This window comes from Triturus cristatus, chromosome 10, assembly GCF_964204655.1.
Source record: "Triturus cristatus chromosome 10, aTriCri1.1, whole genome shotgun sequence".
NCBI classification, from domain to species: Eukaryota; Metazoa; Chordata; class Amphibia; order Caudata; family Salamandridae; genus Triturus; species Triturus cristatus.
Genome location: NC_140593.1, coordinates 605685996 through 605708841, shown reverse-complemented (window position 1 = coordinate 605708841; position 22846 = coordinate 605685996). Strand labels below are relative to the sequence as shown.

Genomic DNA, 22846 nt, shown 5'->3' with positions numbered 1-22846 from the left:
TTACTACAATATTTATCATCGTAACATTCAAAGTAATGTGAAGTGTGAAAACATGATTAACACACAAAAGGTAAAACCTCTACAAAGCAGCGTTTGTGGAGAGCAGGGGGAACAAAGAAGAGGGTATGAACTTCTTGCATTTGCTCATATAAGGAGACGAATCTTATGCATACGATACCATGGTCATCAAACAACACTTTACCAATAAAACTTAATCCTTCACTCAACAAGCATTGGCAAAGCCAATAGGTCTGGTGCTAGCAAGCCTGTGATTTAATTTTTAATCATGTATTTATTTTGAAACGTATGCAATTGTCATTAAAAGTCTAAAAGTAATAAAAAGTGAAACTGCTTCCAGCTAAAGGTGGCCTGCATATGTTTGCAAAAATACACTTAGCAAAAACTTAGCTATCACAAAAACAAAAAAAATACATGAAAGCAGAAATGAAAGCAGAAATAAGAGTGGAGAATGGCCTGTCAGCCCTGGCACTGATATGAGCTGCTTTCTAGGTGGAGGAGCACATGGACAAGAAGCGAAGAGAGCCAATACTGAAATGGGCTGAGCGTTGTTCTGTAGACTGTGGTAGTAGGAAGCAAAATGTGAACAACACCGAACTGACCAATGGATGAAGACTCCTGACGGAAAAAGCCTCTGTGTATCTTTATGCTTATTATTAGAATTTATTTGGGAAAAACGTGAGCCTAGCTAGACAGCTAATGAATTCTACTGGTCACCCCTAAAGACAAACAAAAGTTAGCTCTTTTCAGTGGGGATTTATTTCTTAATTGTCTCTAGGTAGCATACATATCTAAGGGCTGTTAAAGGTGGTTACAATTGGTAGTGACTACAAACATCACATTTTATTTAATGTTTGATAAATGCCGTATTTACTCAATATATATAGAACTTGAAATCACTTTCTTTCACGCGATTTACAAGAGAGGCAGTTTATTGAGGAAAGTGGTGGATTGCCTATTCAGATAACTACAAGCATTGCTCTTGCAAGACTGTAAACAAACTATGTTGACCGTTGGTGTGCCTAAGTTCCAGGAGGCTTTTGTATGTTGTATAACTATGTTACCTTAAGAAACTGGAGCTACAAGTCGATTTTTCACTTTTTGGACCAATGGACTTTTTTGTAACTTTCCCTGTAATTGGGGAATTCTGACCGGTTCACGGCCACTAAAAGCTTTATATAAAATTCTTCTGTTCACTCCAAGCTCAGCCAAATATAGTAGGACTGGTAGGACATTGTGTCAAAGCTCTAGGCTACGGCTGAGATGTCAAGAATTAAAATGTAGTGCCCTGTCTAGTTACACATGTGGTAAGTTAAGTGGCTGCAATATTCTGTTCTGCACAGTCAAACAATTCTTGCGTACCTGAATGCAAAATTAAGAAGCCATGAAAGACCAGCGCATGCGGCTATATCTTTCAAAAAGGCATTTATGACCTGAAATAATACTTGAGCAGGTATATAAAAATGTTATGGAATAGGGTCAAAACTTTAAAATCGGAAGTCTGTTTAGTTAACTCGTACCGTTTTTAGGTCTCGCCTGAGCCAGCGCTTTAGCGCTGCTCTCGCGAGAGCTTTTGTAAATGGGAGATCTGGAAGTGCAAACGAGTGCTTTCAGGCCTCCAAATACAGTGCATGTGCGCCGGGCGCGCGCACCATTTGGCAGCCGGCGTGCTCACTTTCGTGTCCGCTTTGATGTCCTCAGTGAGCCTCGCGGGCACTGAGGACATCAAAGCGGACGCGAAAGTGCACACCATTTGCTTTCACTTTCGCGTACTTGTCGCTCCCCGTCTTTATTTCTCATCTTTAACCCCTCACGTTTTCCACTCTCAGACGTTTCTTCTACTTAGCCTCATATTCGCCTCTGTGACTCTTCTGTCACTCCCACCTGTTTCTCTCGTTCCCTTTTCATGATTTTACCTATTGTCCCCAACAGCCGGGCCGTGGGCTTATTACCACCTCCGTGATAGCGCGGACGAAAAACAATCTTGTCGCCTAAACAGAGCCACCCCGGACTGCGTTTTTACGAATTGCTTAACTGCAGTGTTGTCCAAATGGCTCCCACCGCCTTATTCATGTGCGTTCTTATACAGAGCACCAAAAAATGCAAGCATACACCAAGAGCACCTTCCGGAGGCCTGTCTGGGTTCCCGATGGATGATTCAGCGGGAGACGGGCCTACAGGCTTCATTGCCTAGAAAACCCATCCCCGCTCACTGTGGTCCTAGAAAATACAGCCAAGCATGCCCCCCACTTCATAAGCAACACGCATGCACAGATCCGTGCACTTCCTATGGAACTGCTGGCGTCCACGAGCCGCCTTATAACAATGCTGTGATATTTTGCAGACCGTTCTGCAGTGTGAAATGGTGTCCGTCTGCAAGCCCTAGGCGCGAAATGTCACGGCATCGGCGAGGTTTCTGCTTGACTAAATTCTTCTACATGTATTTAATTCTGACTCTAGCCTCTTCATGGAGGAGATATTTGCAGTGCCTGCAAGCATACACCAAGGGCACCTTCCGGAGGCCTGTCTGGGTTCCCGATGGATGATTCAGCGGGAGAAGGGCCTACAGGCTTCACTGCCTAGACAAGCATTTGCAATGCATTAGGTCTCGCATTTACACGAGTTTGAGCTATTGATATTGCAATTAACAATGCCTATTGGCATTGTCATTTACAATACCAATAGCTTTAACTCGTGTAACTGCGAGACCTATTGCATTGCAAATGCTTGCTAGTTATGATAAGTATCCTATTTTTCTAAATTATGAAACCATTGTGACTTTATTAAAATATTTATACCACTGGGCTGAAGTGGAAAGTAAACTGAACTCTGCACACAGGGCTTTTCTGCCATCCGTGCTCTCCAGAGCTTCGGATATTAACTGCCTTAAAGAGTGATTAAAAGGGGCAGAGGTTATCCTGGATTTTGTCTGGGCCTATGAATGATTAAAGCAAAGGCCCTACCACTCAGGCGTATACAGTCGTGGGCTTTCTGTCTACCCTCTTTGTGTAACAGAACCTGCATGTTATTATTAGACAGGTGTGGGAGTGTAACTATGGATTAACTTTAGTTTAAAAAGCACCGTTCTAAAAAGCAGGGAAATGTTGGACAGAGTTATCGAGGAAATTGGGTGGGGGAGGGTAGAAAGAAACTGGAATTGAACATGGGAAAATCACTTCTAGATGAGCTCAGAGATAGTCTTGTGTGTTGGGGTGACCGAGAAAGAAAGAAAGAAAGAAAGAAAGAAATAAAGAAATAAAGAAATAAAGAAATAAAGAAATAAAGAAATAAAGAAATAAAGAAATAAAGAAATAAAGAAAGAAAGAAAGAAAGAAAGAAAGAAAGAAAGAAAGAAAGAAAGAAAGAAAGAAAGAAAGAAAAGAGAGAGAGAGTGAGCATTACAGACATGGAGCTGATGCTGTGCCCTTAGTCCAAAGCCCATTGTTTTGAAGACCACGCTCAGGTGGCTCAGTGGGTTGCGGCTGCAGCCGGGTTTGCCCCCTGGGTAGGCCTAGCACCCAGGTACCCAGATATCGCTCTTCACTATTGAAGAACATGTATAGTAAAGGTATGTAGACAAGGGCGCTGGGTAAAATATATTCCACCACTTGCACTCTTAGAAAGCACTGCTAGATATACATATCAATGTAACACAAATTAGTAAATTGCACACACGAGCCACATTGGCAACACTTAATCATGAAACCGGTTGCATCAAGCGAGGTTGGTACAAGTCAGAAATCTTTTGTATAGCCAACAAGTAACATCAAATTGAAAGTCGCCCTACTTTAGCAACAAAGAAGTCCATAAACTAAGTTTCAAGGTCAAAAGGAGTAATCTTAAACCCTTTGGTTATTAAAATGATCAATTTGGGTAACTATCACCTGCAGCTTTCTTGCTGTCTTTTTTGCAATAAATTCTTCTAAAATATCCAGCTTTTGTAAGTGCAGTCATTAATTTAAGCATGACTAATGCGATTAGGGGCACCTAGCATTACACTAGGGACAGGTTTCACAACTCCAAGTTTCCACAAACGCAGAGGAAAGCAGATTTGATAAGGAGAAGCTCCATTGCCTACTGATATCCCTCTGACACTTGTGTGGTTTTAGGGTGTTATGCTTGGCACAACTTAGTTTCAGGCAGAGTACCAGACTATCTGCAATGTAGAATGAAAACAGCTATTGTTAAGGATAGACCAATCTTAAAACTGTAGCTATCAATTATTTATCTCTGAATGCAGGATAAAAACATTGATGATTTGCTGTTCATTATCCACATTTATGGAACTCACTACAGGGCCAATCAGAAATATCATATAGTCACTCTAAGAGGCTTATGAGCCCTTCTCTGTGTGGCCTTCACCCCGCCCGCTCACTATGACAAATTCATAAGGTAAAGCCATGAAGTATGAATAATCTCAATGAAGGACTCTATAAGCATACACATTTGATCAAACACTCCTTTTACGTTATATCAATAAAGATGAGACAAAAATTAAATAACTATTCAAATAGCTTTGCTGCAAAACACCTACCTTGTAAAAACGACGCAGGAGGTGAACACTTTCTTCTCTTGCTCCCTGGAATAAAACAAATCTTTTTAATACTATGACCCACATCATCAAAATAATCTCCTTGCAGACTAAAATACATATTGCAAGGTCCAATTTACACACAAAAGCCAGGTCTTAACTGTTTCAATCCTGTAATCCATGATGGATTTACCGGACTCAAATTGCTTGTTAAGTTTTTACAACCCAGTCAGCGAGGTTAAAGAATTTTCCAATTTAGGACCAGATTAAATTGTTGTTAAGGAGTAGCCCGTCTGCCAAGATCAAAATCAGGCCCTTAGTAGGGATAGTTCCTACAGTGAGCTTGTCACTCCATGCGTCTACACTACGATTTTCTCAGCATGAGGCACCCAGGAGCATTTGCTAAAAAATACAAATAAAAGTTTCAATTTCTTGTATGGCTGCCTACGGTAAGCGCAAGATGGTGGACTTCAAACCTTGGTGTCCTTGGATGTCGGTCTCCCCTGCCAACTTTTCGGAGGCATTTGAGGCCCCTACTCCGTTTCCCAGCATAGATTTTGACTTTGCTCTCACCGCCTACAAGTCGCTAATTAACACTCTTGAATTATAGCACCCCTTAAGAATACCCACCAGTCACCTTCCAGGCATCAGACCCCTTGATTTTCAGACACGTTACAGCAAGAAAAATCCAAGTGTAAATGGCTAGAGTGAAGATTGTGTTCATCTAAATTCCCTATGGATAAATCCATATACCGGGCTGCAGTAAGGATCTACCACAATAAGGTCAAAGGAGCAATTAAGGAGCACATATCCATGACCATTGCTCAAGCATGTAACTCTTCCAGAGAGTTATAAAAAAGCATTCAATAACTTTCTGACACTCCAGGCCTGCACAAACTTCCGGCCACACAAAGTTTCTGTGACTGTCTTGGAGACTTCTTTAAAAATAAAGTCCATTACATCTATAAGAGGTTTGTTCTGCCTAGCCAGCACAGAGTTGGAATTCGACGACTTCGCATCCCGAGGCCATTGGAAGCCTGGGGACTTTGATCTCTGACCTACCGAAGAGTTCCTGAGAAGATTTACTTGTATCAAATCAGGCTCCCCTTGCAATCCCTGTCCCTCCAAGATCTTGTCCAGTTTAGTAGATAATCTAGCCCCCTTCATCTTGATGCTGTTCAATTGTTCCATCACCTTTGAAAATGTTCAGTGGGAGTGGAATCTCGCTAGGGTCCTCTCTCTTAAAAAAAAGATTCCTTACAAACTATAGACCAATCTTGTTGTTACCCTTGCTCGAAAAAACCATTGAAAGCTTCATTAACAGCCAACTCATAGCTTTTCTGGAGACCCACAAGATTCTGGACTCCTCTCAGTCGGGTTTAAACACACATCATAGCACGGAGACAGCGCTGCTGGCAGTAACAGATAATATCCACACCTCTCTGGATGCCAGAACTCCAGTAATGTTGGTGCTGCAGGACAGGTCAGCAGCATTTGACAAAGACTCCTATTACACTCTCTTCTGCAGACTGCATGCTGCTGGCATTCATTGAAGAGCGTTACTTTGGCTGTGGCACTTCCTAGATAACCACAACCAGAATGTGCATCTGGGTCCTTTTGAATCAAGAAAAATGAACATCAACATAGGGGTCCCTCAGGGATCATGTCTGAGCCCAACAAATTTTCAACATCTACGTAGCACCCCTGGCTCAAATTGTAAAATCATGTGGTGTGGAGATCGTGTCACATACAGATGAAACACAAATTCTTTTCTCTTTCGTCCCCAAACAGCCGAAATAGGGTACATGCTATATAGATTGTGTTGGTCACATTGTGATGAAAAAAGGAACTGGCATCATGGGAGCGATGCATTGCCTGTCAAACAGATAGGTAAAATAAAGATGGGGCATATATGTGTCTCTTCAAACACATCTTCTATGGCTCTCATATGAGAATAATGAAAATCAAACAAATCCAGGGGAGAGCTCAGCACATTAAAAACAGATGCAAAATTGGTGGAAACAAGTATCTATTAGAATAAACATTCTTTTGTGTCATGCTTATACATCTTGCTTTAAAATAACATCCAGCCGATGTTCTACACACACCGAGCCACTTATGACTTGCTATATTCAATATTGTTCCGAAACTGAGCACATTTGAGGGGTTTGCTTATTTTAATTGGAATATTCCTATTTATTTTGAGAAACAGTATTTGATGAGTCATATATTACAAAATATAAATGGTGCTTACACATGTAATTAGGATATTTCACATAACCTTGTGGACCCAAGACCATTTAAAGTCACTTAACTCAACGACACATTGCTGAATTTGTGTAGAGTGGCTGTCACGGAGTTTAGCAGTAGCAATGCCCTGGTCTCAGTATTTTTCCTATGCCTATTACACTTTTGGCACAGGTGAACTCTGGCCTATGACACTTTGAGGCATAGTGAGGCTCTATATGCATCACCCGTACCACATAGCCATCCCCTAGTGAAAGGCAATCAGCAGTAGCCCAGCCTAGCTATTTTGGGCAAGGACATCCAAGGAGGGGAAAAGAAAAGGGGATGAAAGAAATAATGAAAGCAACACCCAAGAGACACAAAGCACACCACTCCACCTCACTTCCTACTATAAGTCTGCTACCAGCAGTCTTCTTGCTGATTTCAGTCAATTAAGGGAAAATCCAGAAAATCCTTGTTGCCTCCAAATTAATCAGAAACACCATCTAGGTTTCTCAAAACCCTCTACGCTAATATTTCTGTGCAAGATTTCAATGTTTTTCAGGAGTTGAGGTCATGTCCGGAGTAGTAGCTTTATCAATCGCGTGGCTGCTGGCAGATTATTATCTGGCGGTCTAGAGATTTTTGTAAAACGATGAGAGAGAGACTTTGATAATATTTACACCAAATAATGACAAATTCCAGATTACTGCACATTTATATCAATTTAACTAACAAAATGTAAAGGTTCACAGAAAGATTTTAGCTAACTCGAACGGGTGTGGTGAGAAAGATTATCGACCCAGATCAGAGTGGTTTCATGACTCAAGTCCAATTAGTTTAATATATGGCAAACACATTAAGCTACTGAATATAGGAGAGCAATAAGAAGGCCATGTTAATAACAATTGAACAAACCCACCTCCCTACCTGGGCTCATTTCTCACCACTATCAATATAAAATAGGTAGACCATGTTTGAAACGGTCTTTCCTAGTGTTCTGCAAAATGAGATCCCTTTAAGACATCTGATCAAAACATACGGGTCCCCTTTGACTAAACAAAAGAAATTTGACAGAGAAATCAGTGGAACGCAACCTGCTGAAAGAAATTGAACAATCAGAATTATAAAACATGCCGACAAATCATCCATCAAGAAAGCAAAAATACTTCACAACACCCTACAGATCTCTAAAGGAAAATGACATTCCAAAGAGCTACTTAGGATTCTCAGAGTTAGGTAACCAAGAGTGCACCAATTCCAAGACACAAACACTAAAGCATTCAGTGATGTCATCGCAAAACACTTAATTAAACCACCATCAAGATGTATCTTGAAGACTAGTCTTAACTCAGTGTGCTACCAAACAATATCAAATGGCCCATGTTTAGGAATACTAACGGAAAGACTTGCCTTCACTCTTCAACTTCACAGAAGGAAGCCATTCAATCTTTGAATATCAAAGGGGCTTCACCCAGTAAGATGCACAGAACCTGCCCAGAGCTTCATTTAGGATGATCTGAAATCAACTGTGGGAATAAAACGAGTGGTGCATTACAATTGTTAGACCACCTGAATCCTTTGATACAAAGCCTAATCACCTCTAATCCACTTCTGAGAGGAGAGGAGGATGACATCCATAAAAATCAGTGGGCTGATGTGTTCCTACTTCTAGGATAGATCACGCATAATTTTACTTTACCTTTTTACCCCAGTTCCTATCGGAAACTATTGGTGTTCCTCAAGCCCAAATATTTGCTACCTCTTCTTCAACGCCTATTTCAGCTTGCTACTGGACTTCAAGTCCTTCAATTGAATCTGATACAACTATACCCGTTAGACAGAGATCATTGTGAAAATTGAGAAGCCATAGTTACAAGTCACCTAATGACTAGAAGATGGTCTTCAGCTTTTGACCTAAGGATGCTGGAAAACCATCTGAAATCTAACTTCAAAGAAACTGAGATGCTAATGGAAAAATGGCTTCTGTCCCACGGGCTTAGGCCCCTCAATGGCAACAAAAACTAAAGAAATAATGAGAAATGTACTGACTTCAGCCGTTTTCAGTATGCACTGTCTAAAGGACCATCCACTCCACGGGAACCAACCTTCATCCAAGTAAAACTAAGATTATTCCCAGTAAAGGCCCCTTCAGTCTAGACATGCACCTGCTAGCAGTCACAGCCTACAAGAAGGGATGCATCTGTAGCACATCCTTCCCCATAAAGGAAACACAATGATGCAATTCCCTTGTTACAGACAGGAAACATACAATGCACCTTGGAACTCTTGAAGGCAATAAAGACCTGCCTCTACCCTAACAGAGAAAGCAGGATGGCGCAGGCCAAGAACTGGAACAAATACTCCACAGACGAAGGGAATGAATAGATGTCCCAGGACCATACCTACCAAGAATCAGGTACATACCTGCCAAAAGCAAAACACTTCCCATATAGGTCAATAAACAAACTTTAAACCAGAAAGCAAAATATAAAGCTTTAGTGCTTAAAACCAACAGCCTTCCATCCAAGCATCAGTTTTAAAATTTGAATGGGTTGGAGTACATCAACCTGAGCTTGAAAATCCATCAACAAAAGACTGCAGTCCTACCTCCTACTGAATAGAAGTTTATGACCTCTATCTTGCTTGCTGAGCAAACATGAACAATTCATGCCACACAATATGGACTTGCTGTACAATTCAAACCTCAGCGCTAGTTGGGTGGGCTTTAAATAATACTGGAAAAATAGCCTTCCTATGCATATAGGCAGAAGGGAGGGTAATTGTGCCATTTCCTAACCATCGCCTGCATTGTGGCTAATAGTATTTTCGCTAAGATCTGAATGTGACAGTGGAAAGTAATTTTGGGACTAGACTAGGTGGTGTACAGGACCAGTCATATCCTCGAGTTCACTAATGGAATAGAGAACCTGTAGGGATCAAGAGAGAGAAATAAACTATGAGGGTACAAACGTTACCTTTGCTGACATAATGGATGAAAAAGTTTGCCCTGAAGACAAAGGAGATTCAAAGGAATCTGCGACCATTTCCTCATCGTTTAAAATGTGAGGTGAATAATTATGGAATAAAACACAAACAGTTTATTCTTTTTTTTGCTTGATTTGCTTTTTTTCAGGCAATGTCTTGGTTTTAAGAAAAAACTTGAAAATCCAAAGCCATTATTAAAATATAATAATAACCAAACACGAATTGCATGAAATGCAATCTTACCTCCAGGCAGGCAAGGTGAACATCTTTTATAATGCAACCATCACTAGAACATACCAACTGCTTCAGCAGTAAGCAGCCGAGCTCCAAAGTTGCTAGTCTGACTTTACCATCTACAAAAAATACAATCAATACTTAGTATGCAGTGTACAAAAATGCAGTGGCATTAAACTGTATAACTGCTTTCTTAGGTTACTTCTTTGTTTCCTAAACTATGTTACCAGTAGGCTGGTTTTATCCACTACAAACATGTGGAGAACCTACTACATGGAAAAGTTATTTTCACAAGTGAACCATTTTAACACCTTAAAATGCGTTTCATTTCATTTGGAGATCGGATTATCTACCAACGCACACCACGGAAAAAAGAGATTGTGTCAGCATAAAAAAAAAGAAATATTTTCCAAAAAGGGAGGGAGGGATAGCAAAATATACAGCTTAGATAAATATGGTTTGCATTTTTAACCTCAACCATCCAAAGAATTATGAGATATACTCTCACAATCTGATTGAATCTCACTGAGTAAACCCTTAGTTGTTAATCAACGTTTTTGTAGAACAGACCTGCAGCGAGCAACAAGCGCAATAATCAATGACCAGATGTGAATTTTGTGTGAAAACCCATATTTACATAAACACTGCAGTAGGAATATGATAGAACTGCTGCTATCAGACTGCAAGACGGAACAAATAAAGCTCTGCGTTTAAAACACTAAATTGAAGTGTATTGCTGTTATGTACCAAGAACAAACAGTAGTATTTGATTAGCAGTATGCCTTAGATAGCAGAAATCAAGCTACAAAGCTGTGGAGGGCTGTACAAGAGATGGATACACAGGCTTGGAAATAGAGAGGGTGGATGGTCACTGGGCTCACTGGACGCAAGTGCGGTTTTCATGACTGAAGGAGCGAAGAATTGAGATGTTTCTGGAAGTGACGTAGAGGGGTTGCTGGTAGAGCAGGAAGGGGGGTAGTGGGTATGCCAATTGTTATTTAGTTCTTGAAAAGCCGAGTAGGGACAGGAAGAGAAGGCACATAATTGATAAAGTGTGTTTGTTTGGGCTGTGGAAGAAGTAGGATGGCTCTTCAGTGGCTTCAGCTAGGGGTGGCTGTAGTGTGATGAAGTGCTGCTTGAACAGGTGGGTCTGAAGCTCTTTGAGAAGGTGGTGGGGGGGGGAGGGGGATGACCTCAACTAGATCTGAACTAAGAGCTCCATATTGTGGTGGACAGCAGTTTACCATGACCCAGCCTCAAGGCCAAATGTAAAGGGTACAGGTTGTCACATTTTATCGAAATTTGAGTATTGATCTGCATATCTTCATTAGACTGCCGCACATTAACTTATTTTAGCATAACTTTGATGCATACTAAGAAGTAGGATAGCTCATAGCTATGAAGGAAACTAAGTTTGGGAAACCATTTACATTGGTTAGATTTAAAACAAATTACAGAGTGGCACAGCAAACAGTGCCATTAAACAGTAATGTCACCTTTGAGTTTAGTAACAAAGAGGGGAAAGAGGGATTTCCTCTTTCCCCTCTACCTTTATCTGCCATTCAGTTGCAGTGCTTGCTAGGTGTAGTGGTGCTACAGAAAGGTGCTATAGAAAAATGATCAGTAATGTAATTTGGCCCCCACATCCCACAGGCACCCAAGTAAATATATGGTTATTAACTCAGCTGACAATTATACCAGGCGTATGCTCACAATAGAACTTACTTTTAGTTCAGGGATGTTTGGAAACAGAAGCGCATGTGCGAGACTGGCAAGGTATATATACCGGTGTCGAGGGCTGCCAGCAAAAAGGACTTAACAAGGGCCATAAAGAGAACAATTAAAAAGCAGTACTCATTAAAAGCATAACTATGACTACACCTAAGAATGAATTACATTTTAAGAGGTGAATTTTTGGAAGGGCAAGGAAGCCTAAAGGCCTAGATTTTAGCTCGAGCCTAGAGTTAGTGCGCATGCGCTGCACTGCGAGACTTGTTGTAGTAGAGTATGAAATAGAAGCCCCGCCCACTCTCCGCCCATATTTGTCATTGGCTTGTGTCATTGTCCTTCGTAAATGCTGGCTTGTGATTCGCAAACAGGTTTGTAGGTCCCGCCTTAGTACCACCTGGTCTTCATTTGTAACCTCCCATAGCAACAGGCCCTTTGACTTTGGTTGTCACACGGTACATGTTATTAAGGATTGTAAGCACTTTTTTTTTGCTTTGCCTCTGCTCATGTACCAATGCAAAATCAACAGTTGATGGACAGAATGCAGAACAATGTCATACATTCACCCCAGTACAGAGATCTGGGCCTAAATCCATCATTTTTTTGCTCAACATGCCATTCGAGTTTGAACCCAGCCATATGCAAATCAGTCTTGACCCTGTGCCTCATGGGAACAGTCCAGCCCGAACTGCCAAGCCAGGTCCTCCCTGGACTGGAACCAAGCATCCTAGGACTGGTTTCAGGGTTTCACTCCTCTTAAGCCAGGATAGCTTGATTCCAGTGGCATGGAGAGCACGGGACTCACGTCTGAGCATACCCATCTCACTTGGGGTGACAAATGCAAAAAGAACATTTGATGGACAGAATGCAGAACAATGTCATACATTCACCCCAGTACAGAGATCTGGGCCTAATCTCTGTACTGGGGTGAATGTATGACATTGTTCTGCATTCTGTCCATCAACTGTTCTTTTTACATTTGTCACCCCGAGTGGGAAGGGTATACTCAGACGTGAGTCCTGTTCTCTCCATGCCACTGGAATCAAGCTATCCTGGCTGAAGAGGGGTGAAACCCCGAAACCGGTCCTAGGATGCTTGTTTCCAGTCCAGGGAGGACGTGGCTTGGCAGTTCGGGCTGGGCTGTTCCCATGAGGCACAGGGTCAAGACTGATTTGCATATGGCTGGGTTCAAACTGGAACGGCATGGTGAGCAAAAAAACGATGGATTTAAGCCCAGATCTCTGTACTGGGGTGAATGTATGACATTGTTCTGCATTCTGTCGATCAACAGTTGTTTTTGCATCTGCTCATGTACCAGCACAGCGGCCGCTTCATGGACACCGCACAGCACGTTTTGGATTTTCATTCCTCGGTCAAATGCAGCATGTCTAATGCAGTTTTATGTTTTTATGAACGGAGCTACTTTGCCTTCAAGCGCAGGCCTTTATTTATATATAAACAGCGCCGCTTTCAATCTACATTTAAGAAGAAGAGGTGAGCGCCATGCTTCAGCATACACTTTTGTTTCTGCACCGCGCCGGCCAGCAAGTGTGGATTTACAGCAATGCCCCTCCTCGCTCCCCTGCCAAGGATAAGCATGCAACAAAAACAGAAAACTAGCAATTGCAATGCAATAGGTCTCACATTTACGCGAGTTTAAGCTATTGGCATTGTAAATGACAATGCCTTTTATTTAGGTTTTAAAAACCAAAACATAAATAAAAGGCATTATCATTTACAATGCCAATAGCTCAAACTTGCGTAAATGCGATACCTATTGTGTTGCAAATGCTTGTTGTGCTAGACCATCGGGAACAATCGCTTCACTGTAGAGCACGTTGCCTTTAATATGCTACTATTTTTAACGTGGGGAAAATGAGTTATAGCCTGGGCTAGTAATATCCCAGCGTATGCCTGCCTTCATGCAACAAAATCACTGAAACTGAAGGAGAATAGGGTTGGCGAGAGGTTGGTTTTATGCTGTGCTTTTTATTTTTCTTCAGAATTTTTAAGAAACAGCTTGAAACTAACGTTATGTGGTTCAAGCCACATTAGCGATGGTAATCTGACGGAAGCAAATAACATTAAAAAACAGAAAGAAGCTAGAACTAGTGTTCCTTTTTGAGGAAACAAAATGGTCATACAAAATCTGAAATAAGGAAAAAGTAGAAGTCGTTGAACTATGAAGATCACTAATATATAGCTTCACAGAGCTTTTAAAACTATTTATTAAGCTCTCAACTAATTTTTAAATGAAAGATCAAACAGATACCTGCTTGAGCAGCTTGACTCAGGATCCTAATGAGTCGTTCTGCCAGTGCTTGGTTGTAGGAGTTCTTCTCTTTCATAACCTGAACCGGAAGATGGATTCTCTCCAATTTGATAGGGTTTATTCCTGGGAATAAAATATGGATCACATCAAAAACTGGCCACAAAAAGGCAGCCTTGCCAGCAATAAAACAATATTCAACTTGTAATACTGAGCTTAAAAACGTTTGGGTTCTAATTCTTTGACAATTTACTGTACACGTAGACGCCAAGCAAGGTCAACTTGAAGGAGACGGGACATAAAACAAGCAGTTTACTCAAGGTTGTCAGCGATTCAATATAACAGGTTAGTAAAGTAAAGGCAGTACATGGCTTATATTTCAATTAACAGATTGCCTTTCTCTTTCATAGAATATCAGGAGAAAGACTATCTACCTGTGGCTATGGTTCTGTAGCTGGCGTGTTATTTACAGCATTTCACCCCACCCCCGTCCCACGTCCTTAAGGAGTATTCTGATTTCCTTCCTCCATCACCCACACTCCACTGCGCTTAATAGAGTCTGGAATCAGTGTCTGCTAGTTCACATGTATTGCCAAGTCCTTTTGATTTAACTATAATTATATGCATAATACATTGACGTATAGGTGGGTTATGAACAGCCCTCCTTAACCATTGTTCTGCTATTGCGTCATTCACATTTTTCTTCTGCCCACAACAGCATTTAGAATACAGCATGGTGGGGTGAGTCAACCACTTCAGTAATTATTGGCTAACTTAGGCGATGGCTTTGAGCTCTTTCAGAAGAAACATTCACAAACAAAGCAGTTCCCTTCAGTGTTAGGACAAATATGGCAATGTGTGCTTTTAAAAACCCCAAAACATTTTTGCTTTTAGCTAAAAAAATTTATATTAATGAGGGCCCAGCAGCTCCTTGAATAATAAAGTGTAGCAAAACTATGACAAAATAATTGTTTGCAAACCCAAAAGGCTGGCAGACAACGCCAGACAAATGGAATTTACATTTTGTTTTAAACATGAAAATGACAACAAGCAAAAATTTACTAAAATTCTTCTTGCTTACTTAATTGGTTAGAACAGAAGGAAGTTAGACAGCTCATGGGCTGAAAGCACATGCTACAGAGACACATGTATCCAAGCAATAAGCTCAAATGCAACTTAAGTGGTTAATGCACTCGAAGAAATGTTGAAGAGATGGTTACATGCTGGAAACATCAGAATACAACTTGGTGGTGAATGGGTGTTGTTAGAAATGGAGTCTCTAGTTGGCAATGGTTTGCACCCTGTCCAAGTAAGGACCCTCCCTCTAGTTAGGGGAAAGGAGTCACACCACTAAAATAACCCAAGCACACCCCCTTGGCACGAACAGTCAGGCTTATCTCGGAGGCAATGTGTAAAGCATTTGTAACCACACAAACAGTAATACAGTGAAATCACTACAAAAAAGTCCACAACAGTTTAATAAAATAGCCAATATTTATCTGAATAAAACAGAACCAAAACTACAAAAATCCAACATACACAAGTCAAAATGTCACTTTGACCAGATTAAGCAAGTTGAGTCTATTCACTTTCGGGACAGAAGCAGCAACAGGCCAGAACAACAAAGTAACAGGCAGAGTGGCAGTTCCTCCTACAACATTCAACTCTTTTTCCAGGCAGAATGTCCTCAGTCTAGAAGTGTTCTATTTTGTGGTGTCATAGGTCCAATACTTATACCCCTTTCTGCCTTTGTAGGCAGACTTCAAAGGAAAGTTTTTGTAGTACACAAGACCCTGCCTTTCCCCGACCTGGCTTCACACTGCAGGGAGTGGAGACAGCTTTGTGTGAGGACAGGCACAGCCCTAATCAGGTGTCAGTGGCAACTCCTCCCAACACTCCACCTCAGGAAGAACTATCAGCCTAGTGATGGCCCATAAGGATTTGCAAAGTACACTTCAGCTCTCTTTGTGTGACTGTCTAGAGTAAATGCACAAGACTCCAATTGTCAGCCAAACCAGATGTGTATTCTACAGACAGGCAGAGGCACAGAATGGTTAAGCAAGACAATGCCCCCTTTCTAAAAGTGGTTTCAAACAAGCAATTTAAAAACCAACTTCACCAAAAGATGTATTTTTAAATTGTATGTTCAGAGACGCCCCCCCCAACTCCAAATCTCTATCTGCTCCCAATGAGAAATTACACTTCAAATATATTTCAAGGCAGGCCCCATGTTACCCTATTGGAGAGATAGTCCTTGCAATAGTGAAAAACAAAAACACACCAGTACATGTCATTCCTCTTAAATACACTGCACCCTCCCCATGGTTGCCTTGGACCTACTTTAGGGATGTCCTACATGTAGTGAAAGAGAAGGGTTGGGGTCCATTTAAATAACAGCTGTTGTGATCCAAGTGTGAAGACGGCTGAAATGCCAGAAACCGGTCCTAGGAAGCTTGTTTCCGGTCCAGGGAATGCATGGCTTGGCAGTTCGGGCTGGACTGTTCCCATGAGGCACAGGGTCAGACTGATTTGCATATGGCCATGTCTGAACTGGGGTGGCAGAGTGGGCTAAAGAAAGGTGATGGATCAAACCCAGATCTGTTGACTGGGTGTTAGTGTTTGATTGGTTCTGATGCTCCGTCCATCACCACCCCCTTTTGTACCGCTTTGTTCGCCATAAGTTGGCAGGGTATGCTCAGACGTGAGTCCCTTGCTCACTTTGCCACTGGGTTCAAGCAAGCCTGGCTGAAGACGGCTGAAATGCCAGAAACCGGTCCTAGGAAGCTTGTTTCCGGTCCAGGGAAGGCATGGCTTGGCAGTTCGGGCTGGACTGTTCCCATGAGGCACAGGGTCAGACTGATTTGCATATGGCCATGTCTGAACTGGGGTGGCAGAGTGGGCTAAAGAACGGTGATGGATCAAACCCAGATCTGTTGACTGGGTGTGAGTGTTTGATTGGTTCTGATGCTCCGTCCATCACCACCCCCTTTTGTACTGCGTTGTGATCCAAGTCAGCATTCGAGTAGCACATCTGCTCTCAATCAATGCACAATCAATGACAACTAGTCATACAGTGGAGAAGCACAACTGCAATAAAGAGAGCGGATGAAAAATGTAAATAGCTATCAGTTGTATAATTTTTTTTTGTTTTTTTTTTGTGTATTTTATATAGCGCGCAGCTACCCCAACGGGGTGTCCCGGCGCTTCTGAGTGAAAGCAGAGTGATAGTCCTGGGGGGGGTTAACAAAAGAGAAAAGTTTTTAGTGCCTTACGGAAGGGTAATTCCTCCTGGATCATCCTAATTGCGATCGGGAGTTCGTTCCAGAGAGTTGTGGCACAGACCTGGAAGGTTTTACCTCCAGAGCGTGCTTTCCTGAATCTTGGTATGGAAAGCAGATGTTGGGAGTTGGAACGGAGGTTCCGAGAGTTACAGTAAGGACGGATACTAACAGAGAGGTAGGCCGATCCCCTACCCCTAGTTGCTCGATGGGCTAAGGTCATGGCTTTGAATGCAGCTCTTTGATGGATTGGTAACCAATGTAATGCTCTGCGATGAGGCGAAATATGGGTGTGAAGGGAAACCCCGCAGACCAGCCGAACAGCCGCATTCTGGACTGTCTGGAGCCGATGTAGGAGGCCCGCGGGCAACCCTAAATACAGGCCGTTCGCATAGTCCAGGTGAGATGTAATCAATGCCTGGACTATGGTTTTCCTAGTGTCACTAGGGAGATAGGTGATGAATTTCCTAATCATCCTGATCTTGGAAAAACAAGCGGCTGAAACGGTCTGTATTTGGTTGCTAAAAGAAAGATTTGAGTCCCACTTGACCCCTAGATTTTTTACAGAGTCCTTAGGGACAGGGGGAAGGCTAAGTTCCTGTGGCCACCAGAGAGTTGCATCAAGCGGGGAGGGTTGATGGAAAAAGAGAACCTCCGTTTTGGAGAGGGAGGCTAGTACAATCCTCGATAGGTTACTAAATTATCGCTCCAACACATCAGACAAATAAACACAATTGTTCTTGACCCAGTAAGACCACAACTTGTTAGGCTTCGTATTCACTACAGTCTTCTTTGCTCAAAAGGGATACACATCATAGTTATGCTTCGTAAAAAGCATACCTTTGTTATTGGACATTGCAAAAAGAAGACATAGAACAAAGAGTGCATAGTAATCCTCTTCTGTGCATTCCAGAGCATTATACACCATATCAAGGAAGGGCCTGCAAAAACAAAGAAGTATTTTTTAGATAGTCTTTTTTTATTTGCAAACATATATTATACTTGTAGCCAATTGTAAGCTGACATGTTTTTCGTTCATAGCGGAGGTAACTGTAATAGTATTAGTAATGTTAATAACCATAATGACAACAATACTGATATTATTAATAACAATAATAACACCAATAAATATTTTATATATATTTTTTCTGACACAGGCCAACGCTATGTGGCCATACAAAATCAAGTGTCCCTGTCACACAACTCAAGGTTTTCAATCCTTAGGAGGAGACTTGACAGTTGGTGGTGCCAACTTATAAATTGATTTATTATGCATTCAATAAAGTTTGCAACGCAGGAAGTTAACACATTCTTCGTTTACAACATATGCCAGTTTCAAGCTTCCAGCAATAACTTGTCTTTAAGCAATTAAATGCTAAATTCCAAATGTTCTTCATTGTTGATATGGAGAGACCATGTCCTTCCCTAGAGGAGAGATTGCACTAAAACAGCCTCTTTCAATTTATATTAGGCATTTGAATCTCAAAATTCAAAATATATTGTTTAATGAAATTTGGCTTAATGCGGTCATGCTCTCCTGCAACACTTGGTGATCTGGTATACACTTGAGCAATACAGTAAATAATATGCTGATTCACAAAGTGGCTTGCTTTGTAGGATATTCCTTCGCTAACAAGCTACCTGCCAGATACATTTAAACTATGTTAGTAGACTATACATGTAACTCTTGGTGTTTGCTAGGACCTCAATATACAGATAAACCTTAATGGCCCTCTTGCCAGCATTCACTTCCTCATTGTGGCTTACTGGAACCCATTCTAAGTGAGTAAAGGCATGAAGGTCGAATCACTTGTGAGCGTAGATGATACCAACACTGGTGGAAAATTGATACAGTGAAGTACATTACTGTCCTGAAGGAATTGTATTTTCACACAGCGAAATTTTTTACAGTGAATTACAAGTTTCGTGTATAAAATGTTCTGCAGAATACATTTTCAAAAAACACTCCACATCATGCGAATAAAGATGACTGAAACTTGTTACTCAAAGAAAACGATGTGTGAACCTGGCCTAAAATGAGAGACAACATTCTAGAAAACAAATTATATTAGCAGACCGTTCAAACAAATGACATGAGGTAGGATTGACAATCAATATCTATACACACTTAGAGGCAGAATATGGCCGGTTTTGATGACACACATTGCACTACAGAAACCCGTCCTCAATGCCAAGATCCTGAGAACACCAATTCCACTAAGGCACAAGGTTCCAGGTCACTTTAAATGGAGGGAGAAGCTATGTTCAAATTTTTCATGGTTATGGATGAGACATGCTATGGCGTGGGCAAGTGTAGAGTCTGCAAGGCCATAGAGAAGGGCATTGCAGCCCTCCAGGTAAAATGCCTTAAGCACAAATCTGAAGTTACTTTCTAAGAGGAACAGTTTCACTGTCTTTAATAGACAGTGCAGCTGTGAGGTATTCTTTGTTTCCGTGGCAATGCGTTCCTCGACAGTGAGGTTTATATTAATGGTGAATCCAAGTGACTTGGAATTGGGGGACGTTGGGGCTCAACGTCATTAAGACAGGTATAGACTAGTTGTTCATTGTTGTCCATGACATATAACCACAAAACCGCCTTTGTGGGATTGAGCTTCAGGAAGATGCTGGACATTCAGGTCTGGCTGAGGTGCAGGTAGTTTTTGTGGCACTGGAAGTCTGAAGCAGAGATGTGTATCAACGCCATTTTAGTAAATCTGGTGCTATTATCAGTCAGTAGAGCCCAAGTTCTCCACATACGGGTTGAAAGGGGACAAGACGGAACTGTGTGGAAGTCTGCAGGTGATAAGAGATCTTCTGGGACCTGGAGCTGCACATGTGAGCCAACTGGTATCAGTTATAAGAGGAGAAGGAGATGCCTCAAAACATCTGCTTTCATTCCAAAGCATCTCCAAAACCAGACTTTTCTGAGGCATCCTAAAATTTGCGGCCCATCTGGCACCCAACCACTAGCCATGGAGATATGCTAAGGAATTGAAAGTATGTTTATCTCTAGCAAAGCTTCTCATTACTTACAGGCATCCTCATCTTAGAACAGAACCACCTGCAGTGAAACTAATATGTCAGGGTATTTCAGGACTCTCTAATCATGAAAACAAAGCAGCATGAGAAAGAAAGCAATACAACCACTGGTGTTTTTAGATTGTGTGGATGGGCCTCTTGGCAGCAAGTCGTGAAAATTGCTGCAATTGGAGCATTTCCTTTGTGCACTGGCATAACAGCTTTGCCTCTTGTGGAAGGACTCCTCGTGCAACCTGGGAAAGAATAGCTTCCCAAAGATTATCTAGTCTTTTGTTTTTTTCCAGATAATAGCCCCTTCACATACTAAATCAAGGGCTACAGTCAATGGCATCTAAAAGAGAACAGGTGCATTGCTGCATCGCTTTATTGTTATCCTCTGAAATAGTGACACTCTTACAGTGTTCTCACTTTAAGAGAATGCATCTCTGCTTCAGCTAGTGCGCTTCTTCTAAGAACAAGAATTGCAAAGCCAATAAGTATTGACTTTGGCGATGTGTTTTGCAGATGTTGTGCTGTGTCATTACTTTTTGCCATTGCCCTTTAGAATCGCCCAAAAAGGTCTGATGGTGGCCACATCATTCCTTATGCGCATACATGATGGCATCTGTAAAAGTACACGGAATGACGTGGGTGCCCTCCGTTCAAAAGATGGCAGCGTCATTTAGAATGCTAAAAAAGAAATTGTGCAACCAACTTTTTGAAAAAAGAGCAGACGGCAAGCAAATGGCAGCTGCCACCCTCGCCCCATCGGAATGAGAGCACAAAAGATGAGAAAGTTGTGGAAATGTTAAGACGGTGGCAGCAATGGGAAGTAGGTGGGAGAGTAACAGAGGCGCTTGAGGTAGGTGGATGAAAGACATTTTATAAGAGAATTAAAACAAAACAGTAGCAAAAAAGCCCTGGTGGATGAAGCAATGGACAAACTGGGGGAGGGAGTTACAGAGAGCATACGGTATAGGGTGGGGGTTATTCGAGGGACAGGGATTGCAGCATATCAGACAGAGTGACTGAGAGCAATAAAACCCAAGCACTCAGGGGGGTGCTTATAGAAAAAGAAAAAACGAGTCCACTACATGTGAACAGTGAAAGAATACAAGTCATTTAATCAATCTGAGGCTACGGTCCAGGGGAGGGACAAACGATCCAAGCAATGATATGGTACATAATGGGCTAGCCCTAATCCCACTGTACATTGCTGGTATCATCTACAAGAATTCTTTCAACAACAGCATGTGAGAGCCAAAAAGTATGAATGGTGGAACGCTTTTCTTCCCATCACTGGACAATGTGGCCTTTCCAAAGCAGAGGGTAAACTCTCCTTCCATAAAATTCAGATTAGGGTGCCAAATTTAAAGTATTAAAAGAAGCTCTTCAAAATCTCTGCGCAGAGATTACTTAATGGATTATTGGATCACCTAAAAAAGGGTTCATCAACTGTTCTTACCGGCTCAGATTTGGCTCATTCACAGAGGCAGCAGCAGTTTTTTCTTCATCAGTTGTGTTCTGCTCTGCTATCACAGTGGCTGACATTTCTGCCACCTTGCCTCGTTCCATGATAACCATCTCTATTTCTGGGAAAGGAAAGGGCACAAAAATAACCTATCAACATAATGAATTAGATTTGTTGAAGCATGCACACTATACGTGCTGTCAGCTTGCTGTCATGTGGGCAATTCTGTAACAAAAGCCCAACTGCAAAAACAATGTTGTATGAATATTGCCATAAAAAAAATGTAACTTTGTATCTTTTTTCTGAAACAGACAAAACGCTGGGTGGCTAACTCAACTGTTTCTTAATGAGAGATAATGTATTAAAAAAAAAGATACTTCTTTGCAGTTAATTCTGTGATAATACGAGTTAGAAAGCTGAAATATAAGCCTTTGAGAAACATTTATTTATTGTTGTAGCTCAATCATGCTCATTGGCAGTTTACTTGTTTAAAATTATTCTAGCTACTTAAATAAAGAATACATACATGACACGTTTGAAGGGAGTCTTTAAAAAAAAAAAAAGTGAACATTGTGACATTATAGAAGAATAACATTTAGAAGTATAATTTCAAATCAGAAAACCTTGAGCGTTTTAATATTTTGTTAAAGCCTTGCACTTGGGCAGAAGTGGCAGGGAGAGTTAAACATGCATTTTCAGTGCAATCGGTCTCACCTTTAGGACCTTATATGCATTTAGCTATGCAGCACATTAGCCTCAGTACTGTTTTTAAACATGGAGGGAAAGTAAGCACCAAACTGCGTGACATGCCAGGTATGGGAACACATGGAGAGAAATATTGCCTCTCAGCGGGAAATGGTATAGTCCAAAGCTCTGTTTTTAAGATAAAATCAGGGCCTTCAGTGGTCATATCACTGAAAATACAAGATTTAAAAAAAAATATTATTGTCTACGGGTGCTCGTGGAAGACAATTTCTATGGACTGGAATCCAGAGAATGCTAAAGTGATTTGAGTATTTTACTGACCTCTGGTGGTCATTTTCTATCAAGACAGTTAAACCGAGGCAGTTGAACAGAAAAAT

At 41.4% G+C, this 22846-nt stretch overlaps 1 protein-coding gene across 4 annotated transcripts in view; it reads right to left on the bottom strand.

Annotated features, from left to right (window-relative positions):
* CLEC16A (C-type lectin domain containing 16A) overlaps nt 1–22846 on the bottom strand; it is a 645672-nt gene that overhangs the window by 308561 nt on the left and 314265 nt on the right. For all 4 annotated transcript variants that reach the window (XM_085632123.1, XM_085632125.1, XM_085632126.1 and 1 more), the window contains exons 11-15: nt 21759–21885; nt 18113–18213; nt 13998–14120; nt 10007–10116; nt 4553–4597 (exon numbers count right to left, since the gene is read on the bottom strand). In XM_085632123.1, coding sequence (XP_085488249.1) covers nt 4553–4597; nt 10007–10116; nt 13998–14120; nt 18113–18213; nt 21759–21885 — 506 coding nt within the window. The remainder of the gene's footprint in view (nt 1–4552; nt 4598–10006; nt 10117–13997; nt 14121–18112; nt 18214–21758; nt 21886–22846) is intronic.